Source organism: Zootoca vivipara, chromosome 3 (genome assembly GCF_965207765.1).
Source record: "Zootoca vivipara chromosome 3, rZooViv2.hap1.1, whole genome shotgun sequence".
In the NCBI taxonomy this organism is placed as follows: Eukaryota; Metazoa; Chordata; class Lepidosauria; order Squamata; family Lacertidae; genus Zootoca; species Zootoca vivipara.
In genome coordinates this window covers 104,109,606-104,131,574 of record NC_142586.1, presented here as the reverse complement: position 1 = coordinate 104,131,574, position 21,969 = coordinate 104,109,606, and the positions used below count along the sequence as shown (strand labels likewise).

Below are 21,969 nucleotides of genomic sequence, written 5' to 3'. Positions count from 1 at the left end.
GGAGCTGCCCAGAGTGGCTGGGGAAACCCAGCCAGATGGGCGGGGTATAAATAAATTACAGTATTATTATTGTTAGGCAGGAGTTCTCAGAATGTGAAAGTGGGAGTTGCTCCAATAGGGCAAATGGGGCACTGCTTGAACAGTTTTTGTCTGCCCTGTCGGTCCCCTGCTACCTGCCTCCTATCAGTCCAGAGGATGACCTTGCCTGGCAGCTTCTTCCTTCACTGTTGCCCTTGTAGAATTCAGCAGGGAGGAGGAGAATGGGGACAAAACTAGGATTAGCTGGCTCTGTCTGTCATGGGCTCTGGCGCCACCTGCTGCTGGCCTCCCTGCCTTCTGCCCTAACAGTCCCAATTGGCACCAGCCACCATGGTGCTGAGGTACACAACTCTAAGGTTTGCTTGTTGTTTTAGTTGCTCCTGTATAACTCTTTTGTGGTTTTTGGCTTTTATTTCTCTAAAGGCCTAAAGAGAGTGAAGCTGAGCTCCTCCTTTCTTAAGAACACAAGAAGAGCCGGCTGGATCAAGCCAACGGCTCATCTAGAAGACCAGCATGCCGGGCAGAAAGAAGTTGGGAAGTGCACTTTCCCATGGGGCCTTTAAGTCCAGAGTGCGAAATCTTGCCCTATGGAGAGAGGTGCGCCCTTTCCTTTCTCCGTTGGCGGCAGCGCCGCCGTCCCCTTCGCGGGTCTCCTTGCACTTCTTCGCCGTCCAGTCCAAGCTCCGGCGGCGGCGGCGCTGCTGCTCCCCCTGGCGCCCGTCGGCTGCAGCTGCAAGTGCCCGCGCTGTCCTTTGTGCAGCTCGGCCCGCCCGCCCGCGGGGAGTGGACGAGACGCGCGGGACGGACGCCGCTGCCACCCGCCCAGCCCGCCTGCCCAGTCCGCCGCGTGCCGGGGCTGTGCGCGCGTGCTCCGGGGATGCTCCCGCCCGGACGCCGGTGGCCGCGCTGCCGCTGCCGCTGCCGCCGCCACGATGTGCGGGGGCTCTGACGCCAGGCGGGGCGTCCTCTGAAGGGGGCCCGCGCGCGGGGCGAGGGGCGTCCCCGGAGCGAGCCATGGGCGGCGGCGGCAGGGGGCGAGGGCTGGTGGGCGCGCTCAGCCTGTGCCTCAGCCTGTGCTCCTTGGCGCTGCTCGTCACGGCCATCTTCAGCGACCACTGGTACGAGACCGACCCCCGTCGCCACCGGGAGAGCTGCGAGAGCCGCGCCGGCAGCGCCCACTCGCCCGAGCAGCGACGCCGCCTCCTGCCGCTGCCGCACTTGCCCTTGCGAGGCGCCAAGCGGCGGCTCCCTCGAGGCGGAGGAGGAGGAGGAGGAGGCAGCGCGGCTCCGGCTCCCGCGCCCACCGCCGACCTCCTGCCCCTAGAGAACTGGAGGGCTCTCGTGGGGCTCGGACTGCTGCAGTCGCCCTGCGGACGCCCGCTCTTCGCCACTTACGCCGGCCTCTGGAGGAGATGCTACTTTCTGGGCGTCGACAGGGACCTCGACAGCTTGGTCGAGAGAGGTAAGGCGGCGAGGCGGGTCGCCCCCAGCTCGCGCCCTCCCCACTTTCCCGACACTGAATGCACCTCCTTCCTCGCCTGCTGATGGAGTACCCCCCCCCATCACAGACACGGCCCCCATCACAGCATCACCATGCACAACCCCCTTATCATTTCTTCACTGGGTTCCCTTGTCTCTGGCACACACCTTCTTTCTCCCCCAAGCCACAGCCGTCCTTTAGCCCTGTCATCCCCGAAACTTCACCTGTGCCCCTTTATAAGACCTCCGTGCAGAGTTAATACATCAGTATCCTCTCCTTGCTGTTGATTTTGGGCACCCCTTCGCTCCCCCAGTTTGGAGGAACCAAGAGTGTTCCTGAGCATACACACCAACACTTGGTTTTGCACACAGCCCTAGTAACATCTCTAGGCAAAGTCACTTATTGGGTGCACAACATCCCTTAATACTGCATTGCCTCTTTGTTATTGCCCAGACCCAGTCTTCCTCTTCCATTCCAGCATTGTCTTCTGTCATTCCTTGCGCTCCTCACTACTGGTTATTGGCTTTATTCTCTCCGCTGCACCTTCCTCACACGATACTGTCCTGTAACACTCTTGCATATTCCTGCTTCCTGCCCTTTCTCCCCTTTCTCTCGTGGAGTACATAGCAAGCAGGACATCAGACGAACTGCTCGATTGATTGGGAACCAGTGGTGTGCATCGGTGATGGAATGTATGGCCAAGTGACTGTGGACTTGGAGAGTACATTTCCTTAAGTAGCCATGATCCTTCTATCATTTCTCAGTTAATGGAATGCATGAACCACACAACCACAGCACATGCTTAATCTGTAATGTGCTTCTCCATCAATCTCCCTGTGTGCCAGGATAGTGGCACTATGCACTTTAGCACTCCAGACCCTGTTCCTCCATATCATTCACACATTGCTCTCTCTTGCCCTCCACCAGTGCTTCATGTGTTCCTCAGCACAGAATCGTTGATAATGCCCTACGAAGCCCCCATTTGCCATATCATGACTCATAGTTATTATGCCTCCATGCCCCATTCTCTGTTGTTATGTTCAAAAGAACCACAGATCAAGCCTTGAACGCATGTATGGTAGCAGCTCGTGTCTTTTCCCCACAAAATGCAAGCAGCCATCCATTGGTACCATTCATCTTATTGCATCTCTACACACCATGCAGGTTCTTTCTCACTCCCTGTGAATCCCCTTTTCTTCCTGAAAAGGCTCTGCAGCCACTGCACTCTCCTCTTTAATACAAAGGCACTGTGACCTTCCCTTCACAATAAATGGATACTGTTCAATGTCCTGGCATGCAGAAGCAGCATTCACTTCCCCACCAAGCACACAGAAACCACAGACCACCTTTCTGTCAAGGTATTAGATAGGCCTCTTAGCCCAAGAAACTAGCATTTTGACCTTTTTGTACTCATACTTATTTCCTCCGGAAGGCAAAATTTAAATCTGCTTTCTGTTAGGTGTTTAACAGACACATTATGTGATTCACCCAGAAACTGGACACCTAATAGTGTTGGGTTGCAAAAAGCTGCCTTCCCCCCCAAACCCCTGTTTTATGAGCTTCGATTTTTGGATGCAAATTATTGTTAACAACAGTCAAAAAAGAGAGTGGGGGGGGGGAGAGAGAAAAGAGTATTTAAATGCGGCCAAAATGTTAGTTCTACCAGCACAATCACTCTGTGATTTCTTCTTCACTGTCTTCACTGCCCACCTTCAAATTATGCTTAAACCCAAAATATAATCCCATTAATCCCCTCCTTATCCTCTTCTCTGCTGCTGTAGGTTTTGCTGTTCCCAGCCGCCTTTTGTCCTCCTCCCCAAATGACAAGCCCATGTGAGCAAGAGAGGGATGTTCTAATCTGTGTAAATCTTAAATATTGGTGAGTTAGCGCTCCAAAAGCGGAAAGCGGAAAGTTCCAGTGTCACATTAGTTTGAGAATCAGCTTACATCTTTCTGTCACTACACTGCAGGGGAGGGGAAGCTTTTTCAGACCAAGGAACACATCTCCTTTATGGGAACCTTCTGGGTGGCACATGCCATTGGTGGTGGGTGGGGCCATAAGCAAAAGTGGGTGGAGCAATGACTTTATACAACTGGCTAGTTTTACACAGGCAAGCAAGAGGCATTATCAGAGCTCAAGGACACATTCCAGACAAAAATGTTCTATGAATATGCACAGTAGGACTGGTGAGGAGCGTGGCCTGGTGAGGGGGCATGGCTGAGAAGGGGCTGTGGACTGGAGAGAGTCCTAAGGGCCACATAGAGATGACAGAAGGACTGCTTTTGCCCCTGGGGCTGAAGTTCACCACCCCTGCTTTATTTATTTGTTTGAAAGTGCTGTTTTCATGCTGCATTCATTTGTTATACAGCCTTTACCAACCTGGTGAGCACTTGTTTTGGGCAACAACTCCTGTGAGCCCCAGCCTGCTGATTTGGTCTGAAGGGAGTTGTACTCCAAAACGTTTGGTGGGGGAGGCATCAGGTTGGCAAATGCTGATTTGGTATGTGGCATGCTCTGCTCTGCTTTTATGAAGTTTGAATTTTGCAAACTTGCCACTTTCAGACTGTACTTTATGGATATACTGTACTGTAGTATAGTTTCTGATTAGTATATCTTGCAGCACACTCCCTCTTAGGAATGACCTGTTTCATGCAATCCCATGTTTGGAACCACTTGGGGAGCAAAGTAGCTTGTGCAGGGAGGGCTGTGCTAATTAAAGGTAGGTAAGGTAGACAGGGAAGGGGTTAAGCATATCCTCCTCTGGCTTCTTCTTTCCAAACCCACTTCCTGTTGTGCTCCCCCCCCCTGCATTTTAACCTAGCATGTTGCTAGACTACAACTTCTGTAGCAACCAAACATTGGCCATGCTGACTGGAACTGATGGGAGTTGGAGTACAACCACTTATGGAGGATCAACAAACCCCCCCCCCCAAAAAAGAGAGAAATAAATGTAAAGGCACAAAAGAAGATGTCATGTTCTGGGATAGCTCAGTTGGTAGAACACATGACTCTTCACCTCAGGGTCGTGGGTTTGAGCCCCACATTGGGCAATTTATTTATTTATTTATTTATTTATTTATTTATTTATTTATTTATTTATGCATGCATGCATGCATGCATGCATGCCCTCCGCATCTGGCTGGGTTTCCCCCCGCCACTCTGGGTGGCTTCCAACAAATAACAAAATACATTAAAATATCACAGATTGAAAACTTCCCTTTAGGGTTTTTTTTTCTAAATGTCAGGTAGTTGTTTATCTCCTTGACCTCTGATGGGAGGGCGTTCCACAGGGTGGGCGCCACTACCGAGAAGGCCCTCTGCCTGGTTCCCTGTAGCTTTGCTTCTCGCAGTAAGGCAACTGCCAGAAGGCCCTCGGCGCTGGATCTCAGTGTCCAGGCTGAACAATGGGGGTGGAGACGCTCTGCAGGGGATTGGACTAGATGACCCTCATGGTCCTTTCAAACTCTACAATTCTATGATTCTTGACACAGTATACTTTATGTGACAGGGACTGCAACATTCTTTTGAAAAAGGACAAAGAATCAGAGTGAAATTGGTAAGAGTAGTAGCTCAGAGGTAGAGCATCTGCTTTGCATGCAGAAATTCCCAGATTCAGTCTCCGGCAAGTAGGGGTAGAAAAAAAAGACACACACCCCTGCCTGAAACTCTGGAGAACCCATGGCAGTTAGTGTAGATAATACTTAGCTAGACGGGTCAATGGTCTGACTTGATATAGGAAAGCTTCCTATAGAGATACAATTATCATAGTACAGTGGTACCTCGGGTTACAAACGCTTCAGGGTACAAACGCTTCAGGTTACAAACTCCGCTAACCCAGAAAGAGTACCGGTACCTCAGGTTAAGAACTTTGCTTCAGGATGAGAACAGAAATGGTGTTCTTGTGGTGCGGCGGCGGCAGCAGCAGCAGCAGCAGGAGGCCCCATTTCCTAAAGTGGTGCTTCAGGTTAAGAACAGTTTCAGGTTAAGAACGGACCTCCGAAACGAATTAAGTTCTTAACCAGAGATACCACTGTAGTTTAACAGTCAATCCCTCTTCACAGGGAACTCTGGAATAGGAGCTCTGTATGGGGAATAGGGGTCTCCTAACAACTCTCAGCACTCTTTACAGACTACAGTTTCCAGAATTCTTCCAGGGAAGCCATGACTGCTTAAAGTGATATAATAGCACTTTAAATGTATGGTGTGAGCGTGGCCTAGGTTGGTGGCAATCACAGTGTCTCATGGTAGAAAATCCCACAATTTAACTGTGTGTAGGGTGTAAAGAAGTCCTTCTTTCCAGAATGTGCCACTAGTGTGCAGCAGCATTTTGGATCAGGAGCTAGCCACAAAGTGGTACGTATTATGCCTGCAGCTGCGGAGAATCACTTATGTGCAGTAGATCTGCCAGAAAAATGGCATAGCCTCCACCAAAGCTTCTGCATACAGGGAAGGAAAGCAGAATGGATACAAACTCCAGGGCTGATACTTCATAGCACAATTCCTTGAATTGGCAGAGACATTGTTGCTAGCCCAGCGGTGCCTAAAAGCTGGCTCAAATGCTAAAATAAAGCAAAAATGACTTGCTGTCAGGAAAACATCAAGCATACCATTGAGATACAAGGGTCAAGTTGACCCAGGAAATTAATGCTCCTCCTGGAGCAGAGTCAGCAACATAAAGAAAGGTAATCTGAAAAAAGAGTATGCTTTTCTTTTATTTATTTTTGACAAAATAATATGTATTTTTGTACTGAGCCTCTTGGAAAATCAAGTTTCTTTTGATATACATAGTTACAGTGTTTATTCCAGTAAATAATAAATGGTGCCCACTGATCCATCAATGATATGGATATAAAGTACCATCAGCACCATTTTTCTCCTTGAAATATCAGTCAGTTTGTCTATTTCCATACTCTCCAAAGCTTTTGTCAGATATTCAGTCATTGATGGTATAGTTTTCAGCCTTCCAGTGCCTGGCAAAAACAATCCTGGCAGTTGCCAACTAGTCTGAGATGAGAACTCTTACAGCACTGGATCTAAACAATTAAATGATAGTAAATTCTGATTATGGGGGTTGCTTATTTTTACTTATTTATTTGCAAAAAAACAAAAACATGTACTACCAATGTTAAGAAAACATCATGACAATGAACAGCATAAAATGAACATTAGAATTCCATTCATAAAACAAGTACAAAATACATCACAAATCAGAATATCAAATTAATACATCAGCATAGCTGGATCACCCCTCAGGGGAAGCATGGGTGAAAAGATGGGAGTTTAAAGATGAGTTTTAGTACTGTAGATGCCTGCCGAATGTTTATTGAGGCACACTCCAAACTCTAAAGGGCAGGTGACACCACACTTAGTCCTAGATAACTAAGACAAACCTCAAGAGCATACGTCACTAATAAGACAATCTCTCTTGAACATCGAAGTTCCTGGACAGTGGTATACAAAGCAAGATCGTAAACTTGGCCTAGTAGCATATTGGCAGCCAGTGCAGTAGTGTTGATTGGGCACCCACTCCAACAGCTTTGCTGTGGTATATTCTGAATTAGCTTTAGATGTACTTCTCTTATGTCCCCTGTGAGATCAAGAGGAGGTTTCAAGCTTATGTACTTCTTCCGCTCTTCTCAGCATGCATAGAGCTGGGCACTACAATTGAGTAATCCTGATCTCCTTTGTCCCTCTATATCAAATCCATGAGAATTGAGCTCCGTATCTAGGTTGTGGGAGTACAACTCCTAACAGTCAGAGCTAGCATGGAGTGGTCTGGGATGACGGATATTTTTGTTTGTTCCAGCAACATCTGGAGGGCCAAAGGTTCCCCATCCCTGATCTAAGCAAAAGGGAAATCTTGCATGCAGAGAACCTTGTGGTGCCTGTTTTGGACTTTCACTTTTATGCATGGCAAGGGGAGTGAAGAATGGAGCAGCAAAACAGCTTGTGAGCCAAAATACCTTTTCTCTCTATCAGACTTTTGTTTGCCCTCTCTATGGGCTAGTTCAAGACCTACTTGGTAATCAAAGCCTCTCTATCAAAGTTATCTTTTAATTAATGTGCTCTGAGTAAAACTTAGTTGAATGCCATCCTGGGTTGCTGTGTCTTCTGACTCCAATGTTGTGTTGTTGTACTCTTATTTTTGAATTAAATAACAAAACTAAAAGAAAAGGAAGTTTCATTGCGCTAGCTGGACGACTGTTCTGATATCCTATATTGAGGCTCTAAGGCAGGGGTCAGCAAACTTTTTCAGCAGGGGGCCAGTTCACTGTCGTGCGCCACATCACTGGGGGCAGCGTGCCTGCTCTCCGCCCCAGTGGCGGAGCATGAAGCTCCGGCGCTGGGAGTGAATTCCGTAGTTTTAACTACACACTGTGTAATTCCTAAATGATGAGGGAGTGAGCTCTCCTCGGATCCCTGTTGATAGTTCAACTCAAGGGTGTTATAGGTGGCAATGTGGCCCAGGAGCACAAAGGCCAGATCAGAGTTCATAGAATCATAGAATCATAGAATCATGGAGTTGGAAGAGACCACAAGGGCCATCCAGTCCAACCCCCTGCCAAGCAGGAAACATCATCAAAGCAGAGTTTGAAACTGATATTTGGTGGTTCTATTTGGGTTCAACTTTTCCTCTTCCAGTGTTCTTCTCACATCATGCTAAGGAACAGCCTGCAACCATAACGCTCATTTTACAAAATAAAAATGAATTTTTAAATAAAAGTTCCATACTAAAATTAGGCAATGAGCTTGTAGGTATCACTGAGATTTGTTGCTGGGTTTGAAAAGAAAATCATTATGATTGCAGGCTTTCTTTTACTATGATATGTGGCATGTTATAGCAGCTGAGGCACAAGACAACAATCTTTTTAATGAAATATTTCAGTGCACTTGCTCTGAAAATGCAAACATGCATTCACTAAATTGTCTTGAGAATTGGGTTATAAATTGTGTTAATTGTGCTGTGCAAACAGAAATGGTGGAATTTTTGTCAGCCTCAGTCAAGGGATGTACTTCCCTATTAGTAGCAAAGTGTAAAAATAGATATTGCTTTAAGTGCTTTCATGATCACAATCAGCAGAATCATTATGACATTTCACTGCTTGTTTCTCTAGGGAGAACATTTAATATTTATATCCAGCTACACCATACAGCAGAAGAAAATACCTTCTTTGCAATAGATGCTAGGGCTTCTCGGGCTTCTCCTACTAATGATCCTTCCATGCCTCTGATAATACCCCAAATATCACACATGTTGTAGCAATTACTCTTCACAGCAAAGAATGCCCAGAATGTTACTTGATGCAAATCAGCATTTCTTCAGGCTTAGTCTTTCTATTGGACAATGGGGATATGCATCCCAGGCACTAGTAGCCAACTTGTGTTGCTATATTTGGTAACTAATTGTCAGCCATGATAGGCCTTTGGCTGGTTCTAATGAAGATAAATTAGTGCATTGCCACTTCTAGGTTCAATGGACTGCTACTAATGTATTCAAAGGATTTTTTGTCATTGATGTTCATACTTGTAGCAATGAACTCAGATGGAAAATGAATGATTCCCCTTTGACTTACAGCTAGGGATCAGGAAACAGCTATCCTTCAAAATCTGTACTAGTCAAAATTTTGTGATGCAGTTCTCCAACAACAATGTTGTATCAAAAAGCTTCTATTAAAGTGTCCAGCAAAATGCATAAAAAACACTAAATTTAGGTACCACAAACTAAACATAAGATCTGAAGCTATCAAAAGTGTTTGTGATGCCTTTCTTTTAATTCTGCAAACAACATTTCTTCCCTTGCTCTTACTTAGTTTTACAAGCACAGCCGAAACATTTTCAGCTTCTTCACCTCACCCCTAGTCTCTACAGCTCTTTTTGCTCCGTATTGATGTCCAGAACCTCAGGCTTGCTTGCTTGTCTTTTTGAGACGTTCCAGCATTATTTAACCTTTCACCTCTCTGACTCAGTGGGCTCTTTCTTTCCATGCAAGGGAGTTATGCCACAGTTGGCACGTAACAAAGAATTGCAAGGTTTTATCCCTTTGATGCATATCTGCTTGTTCCAGTTTCTTAGTTGGTAACAGCCCAGTTGTGCCAGTTAGTTACTGAGCACTTTGCTCCAGCAGACTTTGCAGAGAGCTTTCAACATTTATGCAAAAATTGGTCTGAAGGACATGCTTCTTCTGTGCGATAGCGGAACAGAAAGTACACACCGTGCAAATGAACCATATCCTCATCACCTTGCAAGTGGAGAGAGCAGTGTAATCGTCGTAGGGTGTGTGTGTGTGTGTGTGTGTGTGTGTGTGTGTGTGTGTGTGTGTGTCTAGAACACCATCCAGCATTGCCATATCATACACCAGGAGCAACTCTAGAAGGCATATGTGCTGCCACTACAAGGCCTCTGGGAGAGGCCAGAGGGAATGGAAGTGCCATACATAACATGTTCCTTCAGGAGGTTGTGTGTCCACAGATGAAAGCACTGTCGGGCAGGGTTAGAAATCTGCCAGTCCAGAAGAAAAGCTGGGAAAATAGAAGGGTTGAAGAAAACTGTTATCCAGCTTCCACATTTTTTTTCCACACAGCCCCCTGCTTCAAAGAAAAATATTGATAATTGAATAGTTTCAAGCCCAAAATAATTTTAAAGAGATTTTAAATATTACCCCTCCCCTTCAGATTTCTATAGGAAAGGTAAAGGGACCCCTGACAATTAGGTCCAGTTGTGACCGACTCTGGGGTTGCGGCGCTCATCTTGCGTTATTGGCCGAGGGAGTCGGCATACAGCTTCCAGGTCATGTGGCCAGCATGACAAAACTGCTTCTGGCGAACCAGAGCAGCACACGGAAACACTGTTTACCTTCCCGCCGGAGCGGTATCTATTTATCTACTTGCACTTTGATGTACTTTCGAACTGCTAGGTTGGCAGGAGCAGGGACCGAGCAATGGGAGCTCACCCCGTCGCGGGGATTCAAACCGCCGACCTTCTGATCAGCAAGCCCTAGGCTCAGTGGTTTGACCCACAGCGCCACCCACGTTTCTATAGTAGAATATGTCTAATATTAGGCACAGCCTCTTAAAGAATTGGAATGATTAAAAAGTAACATCTTTGCATAACAACATACCCAAATAGCTTCCTGTCAGTTTCTCCCCCCCCCCCACATTATGTCCACATCTTCACCTTACCAAAAGTAAGTATCATACCACTTTAAATAGTTATGGCTTCCTACAAAGGAGCCTGGGAACTGTTGTTCATTAACGGTGCTGAGAGTTATTAGGAGACCCCCATACTCCACTCACAGAGCAACAATTCCCAGAGTGGCTTAACAGGCAATGCCTCTTCCCAATGAACTCTTGCTCCTTGCTCCCACTCCAGTACAGAGTTCAAACCCAGCTGGCAACCCAGTCTCCAATTAGGATCTCAGTGCGATTTGTGCTTTAGGTCTCATGTACAAGGCTAACCCATGTCATTTTTTGAGACTCTTCCTGGAATGTTTTTCAAGCAAGACTGAAGAGATTGCTTGAACAAAGCCCCATATTGAATAAAATGATTTGGGGGACCAGTTATTCCTGTTTAATAAAAAGGAAGGTGCACTCTTCAATTGTCTCCTGAGGCAGACAGATGCCAACAAGAGGCATAAAAAATAACCCACAGATATTGGATAGTCAGGTTGATGGGTTGCAGAGGTGTACTGGCCACCCCTGTTGGCATGGAGATAGCTTGAGCGGAATGCAAATATGGACATTCTGATATCACACATGATGTCATAAACAAGTTATGCTCAAAAGTCTTGGCAGAGTTAGAAGCAGTTAACAGTCAGCCCACATTTGAACTCTGGCAAGATGGATCATCATGGCAGGTGATATATCGGGGCTATATTCACTTTTATTATAGGGGAAGTGTTTGGGAATGAAGAGGCCTTTTGACACTTCCACTGCCTCGCCAATAATATTATTTGGTGAGCCAACAACTTCTACATGCAAATGGCAAAGAAGCCTGGAACACAGTCTAGACATACTGGACATTTCAAAAGGATTTGAAGGTATTCTGAATTATAAAAATGCTATAAATGGATGAAAGGAAGTGGGGATTGGAGGTGAGTTTATTCACAAGAGAAGTTATCAAATAACTTTGGATATAATGGATCATCAATTAGATTATAAACTTCCGGAAACAGGCTTTCAGGCCAGCCACACACAGCTCGTAAATCAAGTATAGGGTATGAAAGCAAAAATAAAATTTGCTGAATAGTCTTGCATTGATGGTTCTCTAGTAGCAGGGATTTATTACTGTCCAATGCTGTTGGCATGGAGATAGCTTGAGCTGAATGCAAACATAACATTCTGCTGTCATGAATGATGTCACAAACAGTTTAAGCTCAAAATTCTTGGCAGGTGAGCGTGAGTTAACAGACCAAATCTGAACTCTGGCAAGATTCTGGATCTTTGTAACAGGTGATAAATTTATTGGAGGGAGAATTGTCCATTAGTTTTTATTGGGGAAGAGTTTGGGAATGTTTTGTAGATTGGGTTGTCAGTTCTTAACCTACCAACAGGTTTAGGTCAATCAGTACACACCACCTTGCCTATCTAAACATCTACTTTATAACTTACGGTTAGCAGATTTTTTCCCATGAATCCAGGGACACTTTTTTTTTTTTTTTGAAGCTGAGTAGCAACAGGGAGTCAGTACTGGGAATGGTGAGGCAAAAGACCCTGGGCCCAAGCACACATGCATATTGTATAAAGGTACAAAGCCCTTCTTTTGCACCCTGTGAAACATAAATGTGCAGTTTTTTAAAAACTGGGCAACGGCGCACCGCCCGCCCGTGACTCCCGAGCCTTCCTCAATCTCCTGCCTCCTTCCCCCTTTGTTTTGACAGATCGGGGGAGGCTCGGGAGTCGTGGGCAGGCGGCTGCTGCCCAGGAGGGGTGCAAGGCTCACAGTTTCTCTGCCAGGCAAGGTGCAAAGCCCTTCTTTTGCACCCTGTGAAACATACCATAAATGCACAGAGTTTTTTAAAAATTGGGCAATGGCTGGCCGGCCGTGACTGCCGAGCCTCCCCCAATGAGTCAAAGGGAAGGGGGCAGGAGATCTGTATCGCCAGACATCCCTGGTTCCCCTTCGGCAGCGGCATTCAGCAGCCTGAAGCTAGCCTGGTAGCACAGTTTGTTCTGGCTGGCTTCAGGAGCCGCTCGCTGCTGTGGTGCCCACCATTTTTCCTCACCTGAAGTCCCCATATAATGTGTCTTGTGTGCAACACATGGGGACTTCTGGTGAGGAAAAATGGTGGACGCCATGGCCGCGAGCAGCGAGCTGCTCCTGAAGCGAGCCAGAACCGACTGCGCTACCAGACTGGCTCCAGGCTGCTGAGGCTGCCACTGCCACATTTCCCAGGGACAGATTTGCAAATCTGGGGACATTCCGGGGACGGAATTTGTCCGGGGACAGATTTGCAGATCCGGGGGGGGGGGTAACCCTATTATAACTGCCTTTTTGTGTTTATTCTTGTTGAAGCCATAAATTAGAGGTGGAGAACCTATGACCCTCCCAGATGTTGCTGTGCTACAACTCCCATATCTAGAACCTTACATTTAAAGCCATATCACTTTAAACAATTATGTCTTTCCCCCAAATAACCATGGGAACCATAGTTTTTAAAAGGGTGCTGACAGTTGTTAGGAGACCCCTATTCCCCTCACAGAGCTATGATTCCCAGAGTTCCCTGGGAAGCGGGACTGATTGTTTGACCACTCGGAATATATTAGCTCTGTGAGGGGACTAGGAGTCTCATCTCAGCACCATGATCAAACTACAGTTCCCAGGATTCTTTGGGGGAAGCCATAGCTTTAAAGTGTTACAATAATGCTTTCAATGCATAGTGTTGACATTTTCTCAGTCCTTGACTCTTTATTTCTTGTTTATGGAATATTGTCATCTCATCTGACTGGTAGCAGCTCTCCCCAGGCTACAGGCAAGGATCTTTCCACAGCTGTCTACCTGAATTCCTTTTAACTGGAAAAACCGGGAATTAATCATGGTACTTTCAGCATATAAGGCCTGTTCTTGGTGAACAATAACTAACTCCCCCCTAGGCCCAGCTCTATATTTTGGGCATTGTCAGAATTAACATTTAAAAGTAGAATAAATAGGCAATGAAATTACGGTATGTGATCTAGCTGCACTTCCTGGCTTTGTGTGAGGTTGCTTAAGTAAACTTGGAAAAAAGGGGTTTCCAGATGATCTGTTTATTGAGCATTCATCTTGATTTGTTTGTAGGGAGATTAGATGATGTTTGCTATTTGATAAGCATGTATTCTGATTTGTTTATGAGGTTAGATGATGTGGCACGAAAGCAAGTGTTATCCCACACTTTCCCATGCATCTCTCCATCACCTCCCTTATCACAGAAAGTTTCCCCTTTTGGCAGAAGTGGGTTTGTTGCCCAGGGCATCCCAAATAACTTCAATTGCACAACCCACATTTTCTGGTATGTAACTGAATCCCACCCAAAAATAGTGACTGCCTGGAAGCACCCAAAAAGTCCTAAATGGGCCGATCTTTTTCTTCCCTCTTCTTCCTAGAGTTGTGACAAAACCTGCAGAGCTTTCTTGAGGGACAAAATTGATGCCATTGATTTAAGCCGCTCTTCCTCCCATCTCCATTTTATTGCCATAATTCCAGCCTTCTCCTCCTTTTCACTACAGTTGTATCTCGGGTTATGAACACCTCGGGTTACGAACTCTGCAAGCCCGGAAGCATTTTCGGCGTGCGTGGTTTGCGCATGCGCAAAGCGCAAAAATTGTGGAAATTGCGCTTTGCGCATGTGCAAAATGGTGCTTCGGGTTACGACCATTTCGGGTTACGAAATGCGTCCCGGACCATGTTCGTAACCCAAGGTACCACTGTATAGTGTTCCCATTCAGGTTTGGCTGATTGCTTACAAGTCAAGGAGAGACTTGTAGGTGGTTTTCCTGCATTAGCTGTGAGGTCTGTCCTCACCCCTACACAATTCTGACAATCTCATATTTCATATTTTAAAATTCTAAGGAAATAGTCTAGCCAAAAAGCAAGCATTTTCAAGCCTATGATTTTCAGTGGGAGAAAATAAAACACATAAATTTATTTCTTTTGTTGAAGTCACTTGTCCTAACCCATCTTGGGAGTTCTTTTACACTGAGAAGAAACCAGCCTTCCACCTGCACAGTGAATAATAATGCATTAATCAGCATGCCTATCTCCATCTGAATTACAGTACTCATTTGGGCCCTACTGAACAGGCTTCGTGCATTTTTTTAATAGTTAAGGATGAGAATCTGCATCTGGGATTGTGAAGTGCCAATAGTTGCTTGCAATGTAAGTTGAATAGGGCCAATAGGTCTTTTTAGTTTTCATGGTTGTAGAGCTCTGGTTGAAAATGTAAGGGCATAGGGCTGGAAACAATGCGGGAAGTAACAAGAAGCTTAAATGATTTGTGTTGCACAATATACATGTCACAAATATGGACCTTGCAATAATAATCTGAGGTCCTTCTTTGTGTGCCTCCACAAGGGGTCTAGAAGGCCGCAACACAAGAATGGGTCTTTTCTGTGGTGGCTCCCCATTTGTGGTATTCTCTCTGAGGGAGGCTTGCCTGGCGCCTAAAGATTTGCAATGAAGACGCAAGGCAAAAACATTTCTCTCCTACCAGGCCTTTGGCTAATAAAACAATCTATGGCCTTTTAAACTGTGCATGTGTGTGGGTTTTTGTTTTTGTTTCGTTCATTATGTTATGTATTTTTGTGTTTTTATACTGTAAACTGCACTGTTATCCTCGGATATATAAATTTAACAAACAAACAAATCCCATGTTTGCAAGAACACCCCGGCATGAGGCTCTGGATTAATTAGGTAGTGGATCTGGTAAGAGTTGGTCACAAAGTACTTACAGGTATAAAGTTGTTTTGAGTAACTATTGCAGCTCACTTCTGATGTGCAGCAGGCTCCAAACTCCCTGTATGAGTACCTTGTGGAGAAGTACAGTATTACCAAATTTGCTTCCAGGGCTAGTTAATAGTCAAGGGTGATTTGAAGTTTGCTCAGTCAAAATAAAAAATAATATTTTTACCCTATGTCTCAATAAAGATCAGAGATGTCTGCCAACCATCAAATCTTTCACTGATGTACTGGTTGGCAAAATGCAAGTTTATCTCCTGTTATCACTGACATTTGCCCAAATGGTGCTTCAGTTAACACTGATACTTGCCGAAATGGATGTATCATGAATAAAACTATTTAAAATATTCATAGTTCATTATATCTAACATTGCATGTTTAAGCCGTATGTTCTTAGAATAAATCTTTGTAGCTTATGAAGCAATATTCTGCAATCAGATGGTGTTCTTACATTCCCATAAACAAAACTGTGAATAACTTAGTAAGTACTATAAATATTTCAGCAAATTCCATTTTAATATGGGCATTAAGTAAATGTTTGCTTGGGCGCCTCCAGTAAAATAGGCAAACTTGCAGTTAAAATGCATGAAACCGACAGCTGCTGAAGATCTAACATCCAAAATTCAAGTGGCAATAAAATTAATCATACCAAGTGAATTTGGACTTGTGGGCCACCATACCAAAGAGGCTGGGAACCACTGTTCTATTTCACTGTATGATTTCCTCAGTTTGTAAAGCGGGATGCTATAAGGGATATCTGGGATTCTAGATGGATTGCAAAATGATCAGGGGGGCAGAATGATCCCACTTCTCTCTGCCCCAAGCAGAGGAGTAGCTAGGAGTGTCGGGCACACTGGGTGCCACACCGTTGGGTGTGTGTGTGCTGCACTTACTGTGGGGCCGGCAACATGCCCTAGCTACGCATCTCTCTTAGGAGCGACGCGGTGTTTCAGGTGCCTGCTGGCTCCGTGGTGCCCGAAACAGTAGTGTGGGGCTCGTGTCTGCCCACCACCTCCCCCTCAGCCGCCCTACAGCTGAGGGAGAGGTGGCAGGCAGACTACATACAAGCTTTGCGCTGCCTGAAATGGCAACATGGGGCTTGTGTCTGCCTGCCACCTCCCCCTCAGCTGCCCTACAGCTGAAGGGGAGACAGCGGGCAGACCCCTTGGAGGCTCCACGCAGCACGCCCTGCCCCGGCTCCCCCATTGTGTGTGGCTCGCCCTGGGCACAGAGCCCGGGTGCCAGTGTAAGCTGCTTCCAGGGCTGCAGGGGAATCCTGTCAGCAAAAAGTAATGGCTAACCGTGCCAGAAATCTGATTTGGACTGGGACCCCCTACACCGTGAAAGAAAAATCTTGCAACCAAGGGGAATATAATGTACAGCTTCATTGCAGAAAGGATCAGTGTGCTAGTATGAGAGAGGCAGAGAAGTGTCCTCTTCTATAGAGAGTTGTTTTTATCAAAGGTGTTAACTGGCCTCTTCTGAAGATTTGAGTCCTCCCACAAAGGATCCTCTTTGTTGCACAAGACCCTCCCCTTCCACCAGTAGAAGAGTTTGGATTTGATATCCCGCTTTATCACTACCCGAAGGAGTCTCAAAGCAGCTACCATTCTCCTTTCCCTTCCTCCCCCATAACAAACACTCTGTGAGGTGAGTGGGGCTGAGAGACTTCAAATAAGTGTGACTGGCCCAAGGTCACCCAGCAGCTGCATGTGGAGGAGCGGAGACAGAAACCCAGTTCCCCAGATTACGAGTCTACCACTCTTAACCACTACACCACACTGGCTCTCACTGGCACCAATGAAAGGAAAAGGATTTTTGTGTGGTGAAGAATTGGCCTCCTTTGAACCCAGTTCTTCCAAGTGGCTTGCCCTTTGCTTGCATATTATTAACAGCAGATTCCTCACTGCTGAAGAGCTTCACTCATTCATCCTCATTAAAAGGAATTTGTTAAGCATTTCTGCCCTTCCCTTTTGTAAAGGTATCACTCAGAGATGTACGGCAATCAAGTACCACTTCGCTCCACCAATACGCTTACGCAACATCCCGCTCAATTTAACCAAGACCATCCAACAAGACGAATGGCACCTGTTACGTAAGTAGTTAGGTTTTCAGGTTGTGCAAATTCGTTTCCTAACATGATGCTAAATGTTGTGATTTACCCATTTTAACACCCTCCCCCCCAAATGGCAGTCCAGATCAGGAAACTGTGTCATCTTGCAAAGCCAGTCAGTTTTTGTTATCAAGCCCAGCAGCGATTGAAAAGGGCTTAGGAAATTTCTCCTCTGATCCATACCCTACGCAAAGTAAAGAACCTATTTTCTTCTAGAAATGCATCACTGCACAGTTTTGTTAACTTTGATTGTATTATTTTTTTAAAGGGGGTGGGAGAAGACAAGGGACAGGCATGATGGATTGACACTTTTTCGGGCAACAGTGGTATAGAGAGATCAATGGTAACTTCTTGTACATTACAAATGGCGATCTGTAGATCAAAGGGGAGAAAAGACCACTGAACAGGTGGATATTGTTCCCAATTCATTTCCAGGAAACTGTTTTATCAAGGGCGATTTTTTTATGCTTGGCGAAAACCACTTTGGTATGCTGCAGAAAAACGTGTCTCACTTTTTGCTGATAGTGGGTATGTACAGATATCTTCAAGTGCATTTCTTTGTATTCAGAAGCCATTCCAACAGAGTTCAAGGGGCTTGTTCTCAGAAACATGTGCATATGATTAGACCAGCGTTTGCCTACTCGACACCCTCCAGAGGTTTTGGGCTACAGCTCCCATCAGTGTTGCTGGCTGGAACTGATGAGGAGTTGTAGTTCAAAACATGTAGGAAACCAGGTTTGCCAAGGCTGAATTTTAAATTGTGTTACTGATGCATATTTAACCCCATCCTCTCTCACTTCTGGAAACAGATCTAAGAAGAATCACAGCAGGATTTCTTGGGATGGCAGCAGCTGTTCTTCTCTGTGGGTGCATCGTAACTACAGTCAGTTTCTTTTGGGAGGAAAGCCTCACACAGCACGTTGCTGGCCTCCTTTTCCTTATGTCAGGTACTATTTCAGCTCTGCCTGCTATATCCTTATGTGTGTCAGGTTTTACTCCCATCTGTTGAAGAGTTGTACCACATAATCTGGCCAATGAGTTTTCACATTTTGGGCAGGTCAGCACTGCAAATGTAAACGGGTTTGATTGCTGCCCTCTTCCTTATCTGATAATTTCAATTCTACTAGGGAAACTAGGGATCTTTAATAGAGTTTGTGATTTCCATACAAATCTGTAGCACTGGGGGGGGGGGAGGTGAAACCACAGAAAGATGCTGGAAGTGGAGAAATTAACCAAAAGGTACAATGGTCAGGGCACTGGAAAAGATAAAGACTGCCTTTAAAAATACTAAATGTAAAAAAAACCAGTATTTTTCTACACAAACACTTTAGCAATCATACATCCACATATGTGTGTGTTGAGCAATTGCATTTTCCAGTAAATTCCCTGCAAGAAGTTTCACATTCTGCTCCTTGGTGTTGCCATGTGCGCGCATGCCACTATGTATTTAGGAACCTTCCCTAATTCAAGGTGGTGGTGATGGGGACTGAACCTCCACATGTTACCTAAGACCAAAGGAACAAAATAAAAACTTAGTTGGTCTTTAAGGTGCTACTGAAGGAATTTTTTTATTTTACTTATTCTGTAAACAGACCTAAACAGGAAGCACAATTCCAGTGGAAGGGCTAAAATAAAGAGGGTTGTGGTGCCTTAAAAACATAGGAAGAGCCCTGCTGGATCAGACCAAGGGCCCATCTTGTTCAGCATCTTGTCCTCCCAGTGGGTGCCCAGGTGGCCATGGAAAGCCCACAATCAGGATCTGAGTTCAGCAGGACTTGTGATTCCCAAACACTGGTACTCAAGGGCATACTGTTTCTGACAATGGAGATAGAACACAGCCATGAATTTGCCTTTAAAGAATTCACAGATTTATTGTGCTGCAACCTTTTGTGAATCAGAGTCCACAAAACTTATGGTAAATCTGTGAAGCCTTGAAGGTACCTTAAGCCATTTGTTTTCATGCTGCTAGACACTAATGCCTCTACACCGCTGGAAGTTGTGGGGTGGGATGCATGACCCTCTTTTACACATTGCTAGTGCTTCTAGATGACATGGGAAGCTGTGCTTACCTTGTGATGCTTGCTAATGCCTTAGACCTGGAAAAAGTAAAATCCCCCAGCATTTCCTTCTTGAAAAACAGTCATAATATTTCTCATCCATTGCCCACTCTCCTCCCACTTAAAAAAATCTTATTCAGGCAGAATCTAAAATGACATTTTGAGGAGGTGGAAGTTTCTTAGCGTTGCAAATTACCGAAAGCCAAAAGAATGGAAAGACCATAGAAGGGATTGTTTTGTCTACTCTGCCCATGTCTCTTTACAGAGCAGGCTGCGGAACCTTTTTAAGCTGCTGGGCCTGATATTTATCTCCCTCCACCCCCACAGGTCATCTGGTCACCCTAATAATTGCGCTTAGTAATTATTCAAATTCTGATGACAGGCTGAGTGCATGGAACATGCTCACCATCACTCTTGTAACAACACAATACCTTCAGTAGCACCTTAAAGACCAACTAAGTTTTTATTTTGGTATGAGCTTTCGTGTGCATGCACACTTCTTCAGATACCTGAAGAAGTGTGCATGCACACGAAAGCTCATACCAAAATAAAAACTTAGTTGGTCTTTAAGGTGCTACTGAAGGAATTTTTTTTATTTTACTTCGATCCAGACCAACACGGCTACCTACCTGTAACCAACACAATACCTGTTGACTTCTGGTTTCAAAATTGTCTATTTGCCTTCCATGTCTCTTGATGATTTTATCCTGGGCTATTTTGAGCTGTTAGTAATTGCTGATTGTGCACATTTGGTAACCATGACATTGTGATTTTGTCTCCTTTGCAGGCATCTTTTGCACTATTTCTCTCTGCACTTATGCAGCAAGTGTCTCCTATGAACTAAACCGCTTACCCAAATTTATCTATGGTCTTCCTGATGACGTGGAACATGGATACAGCTGGTCTATATTCTGTGCTTGGTGCAGCTTAGGACTCATCGTAGCAGCAGGATGTCTTTGCACCACTTATCCACTCATTAGCAGGACAAAGATTAGCCATCTAAAGTCTACCAGAGACTCTTCTGTATGACTGCTTATCGGGGGATAATCCCTCCCCTTGAAAGGCAACAGGTGAAGAGTAGTCTTCAAGGATTTATAAGGGAGCTAAATTCATAATTCCAAGCACAAACAAAAACAAAACCCTGTTCCTTAAATACCAAACATTGTGTCTTACTAGCCAGGAAATACAGAGGATTTCTTCTCTACCTTCAGGGTGGCTGAAATTAAACGTTCAGACAACTGAGTTCTTGTGGAACTGATGACTGCAATTTAGCACAGTGTATATGCACACATCACAAGCGAGACAGGGCTCTGATAAGAAACCTGCGTTGACAATGTAAGGCTGTTTTATTTAGCAGAGGTTTGTACATAAGGTAATTAACAACCAACAATAACAAAAACCACAACTCCCCAAATCTCAACTCTATTCCCCTGTTACCCTCGACCAGTCTTAGAGGTTGTAATCCTATACCCACTTACTTGGGGGTAAGCCCAATTGAACACAGTAGGACTTACTTCTGAGTTGACATGTATAAGATTGCACTGTAAAATACTTTAGACTTTAAGTGAAATAAACCTTCTCCTTTAGGTATCTTTAGTGGTTACCGAATGGTATTGTGTGAGAGACTGTGAAGAGTTCTGATGTTGTAAGTGGATGGGCAATTTGTTTTAGCAGTAATGTAGGGAAGGAGCTGAAGGGGAATGACTTCCAGATTGCGGGAGGGGGACCTCTTCAGTAAACCAAAATGCCACTAGCAGTCCCTGTAGTAGAAAAAGTTTTAAACTACTCATTTGATTATTCTGCGGTAGCTAGATTCCTGCTTTTAATGTATCTCTCTGAAATACATTTTGTATTTCATACAAAGCCAAATGCCATGTATAAACGAGTTTAATTGTACAAAAATGATTATATGACATTTAATATTGTTGAAAGTAACATCTGTTGTACAACCTCAGCCTCTTTGTCTAAAAAAAAGTTTTGTGGTAGAACTTCCATTGAAAGTGTTTGTAAAAATTTCCGAGTGAGTGACTTGGAAATGGGTCCTTCCTAAACAGTCATGTACGTTTAAGACAAAAATACAACCACGAGTTAAAAACTCTGTCTCCAGTTATGTGGCTATACTACTTTGCACCTTTCTGAATAACATCACTAGAATTTTACTGGAATTTTCCAATCATGTTTATTTTGGTTTACTTATGAAACAAGAGAAAGAAAAGAAAGCCATTTCTTTCAAAGCAATTAAAATTAGTGCAAGCAAGCATAAAGGGTAGGAGCCTAAAGAGCCCAATCAGCAGAAGCCCTGTGCAATGGAGCTTCACCCTCTCCTTCTCAGTGCACTTCCAAGGGGTGA

The 21,969-nt window shown here is 44.9% G+C and overlaps 1 protein-coding gene across 1 annotated transcript; it reads left to right on the top strand.

The window, feature by feature from the left end:
* Nucleotides 1–467: 467 nt before the first annotated feature.
* On the top strand, nt 468–21,714 carry TMEM178A (transmembrane protein 178A). Its single transcript, XM_035111012.3, has 4 exons — nt 468–1,501; nt 17,431–17,544; nt 18,372–18,509; nt 20,407–21,714. The coding sequence occupies exons 1-4, from the start codon at nt 553–555 to the stop codon at nt 20,646–20,648; spliced, it is 1,443 nt and encodes a 480-aa protein (XP_034966903.3). The 5' UTR covers nt 468–552; the 3' UTR covers nt 20,649–21,714.
* Nucleotides 21,715–21,969: the final 255 nt, after the last annotated feature.

What these genes read in the sequence shown, in the direction of transcription:
- TMEM178A (XM_035111012.3), top strand. Translation starts at nt 553, where the DNA reads ATGCCGGGCAGAAAGAAGTTGGGAAGTGCACTTTCCCATGGGGCCTTT. An exon ending in AGACGAATGGCACCTGTTAC is followed by an intron (nt 17,545 to 18,371) that starts GTAAGTAGTTAG and finishes TTCTGGAAACAG; the next exon opens with ATCTAAGAAGAATCACAGCA. An exon ending in CCTCCTTTTCCTTATGTCAG is followed by an intron (nt 18,510 to 20,406) that starts GTACTATTTCAG and finishes TCTCCTTTGCAG; the next exon opens with GCATCTTTTGCACTATTTCT.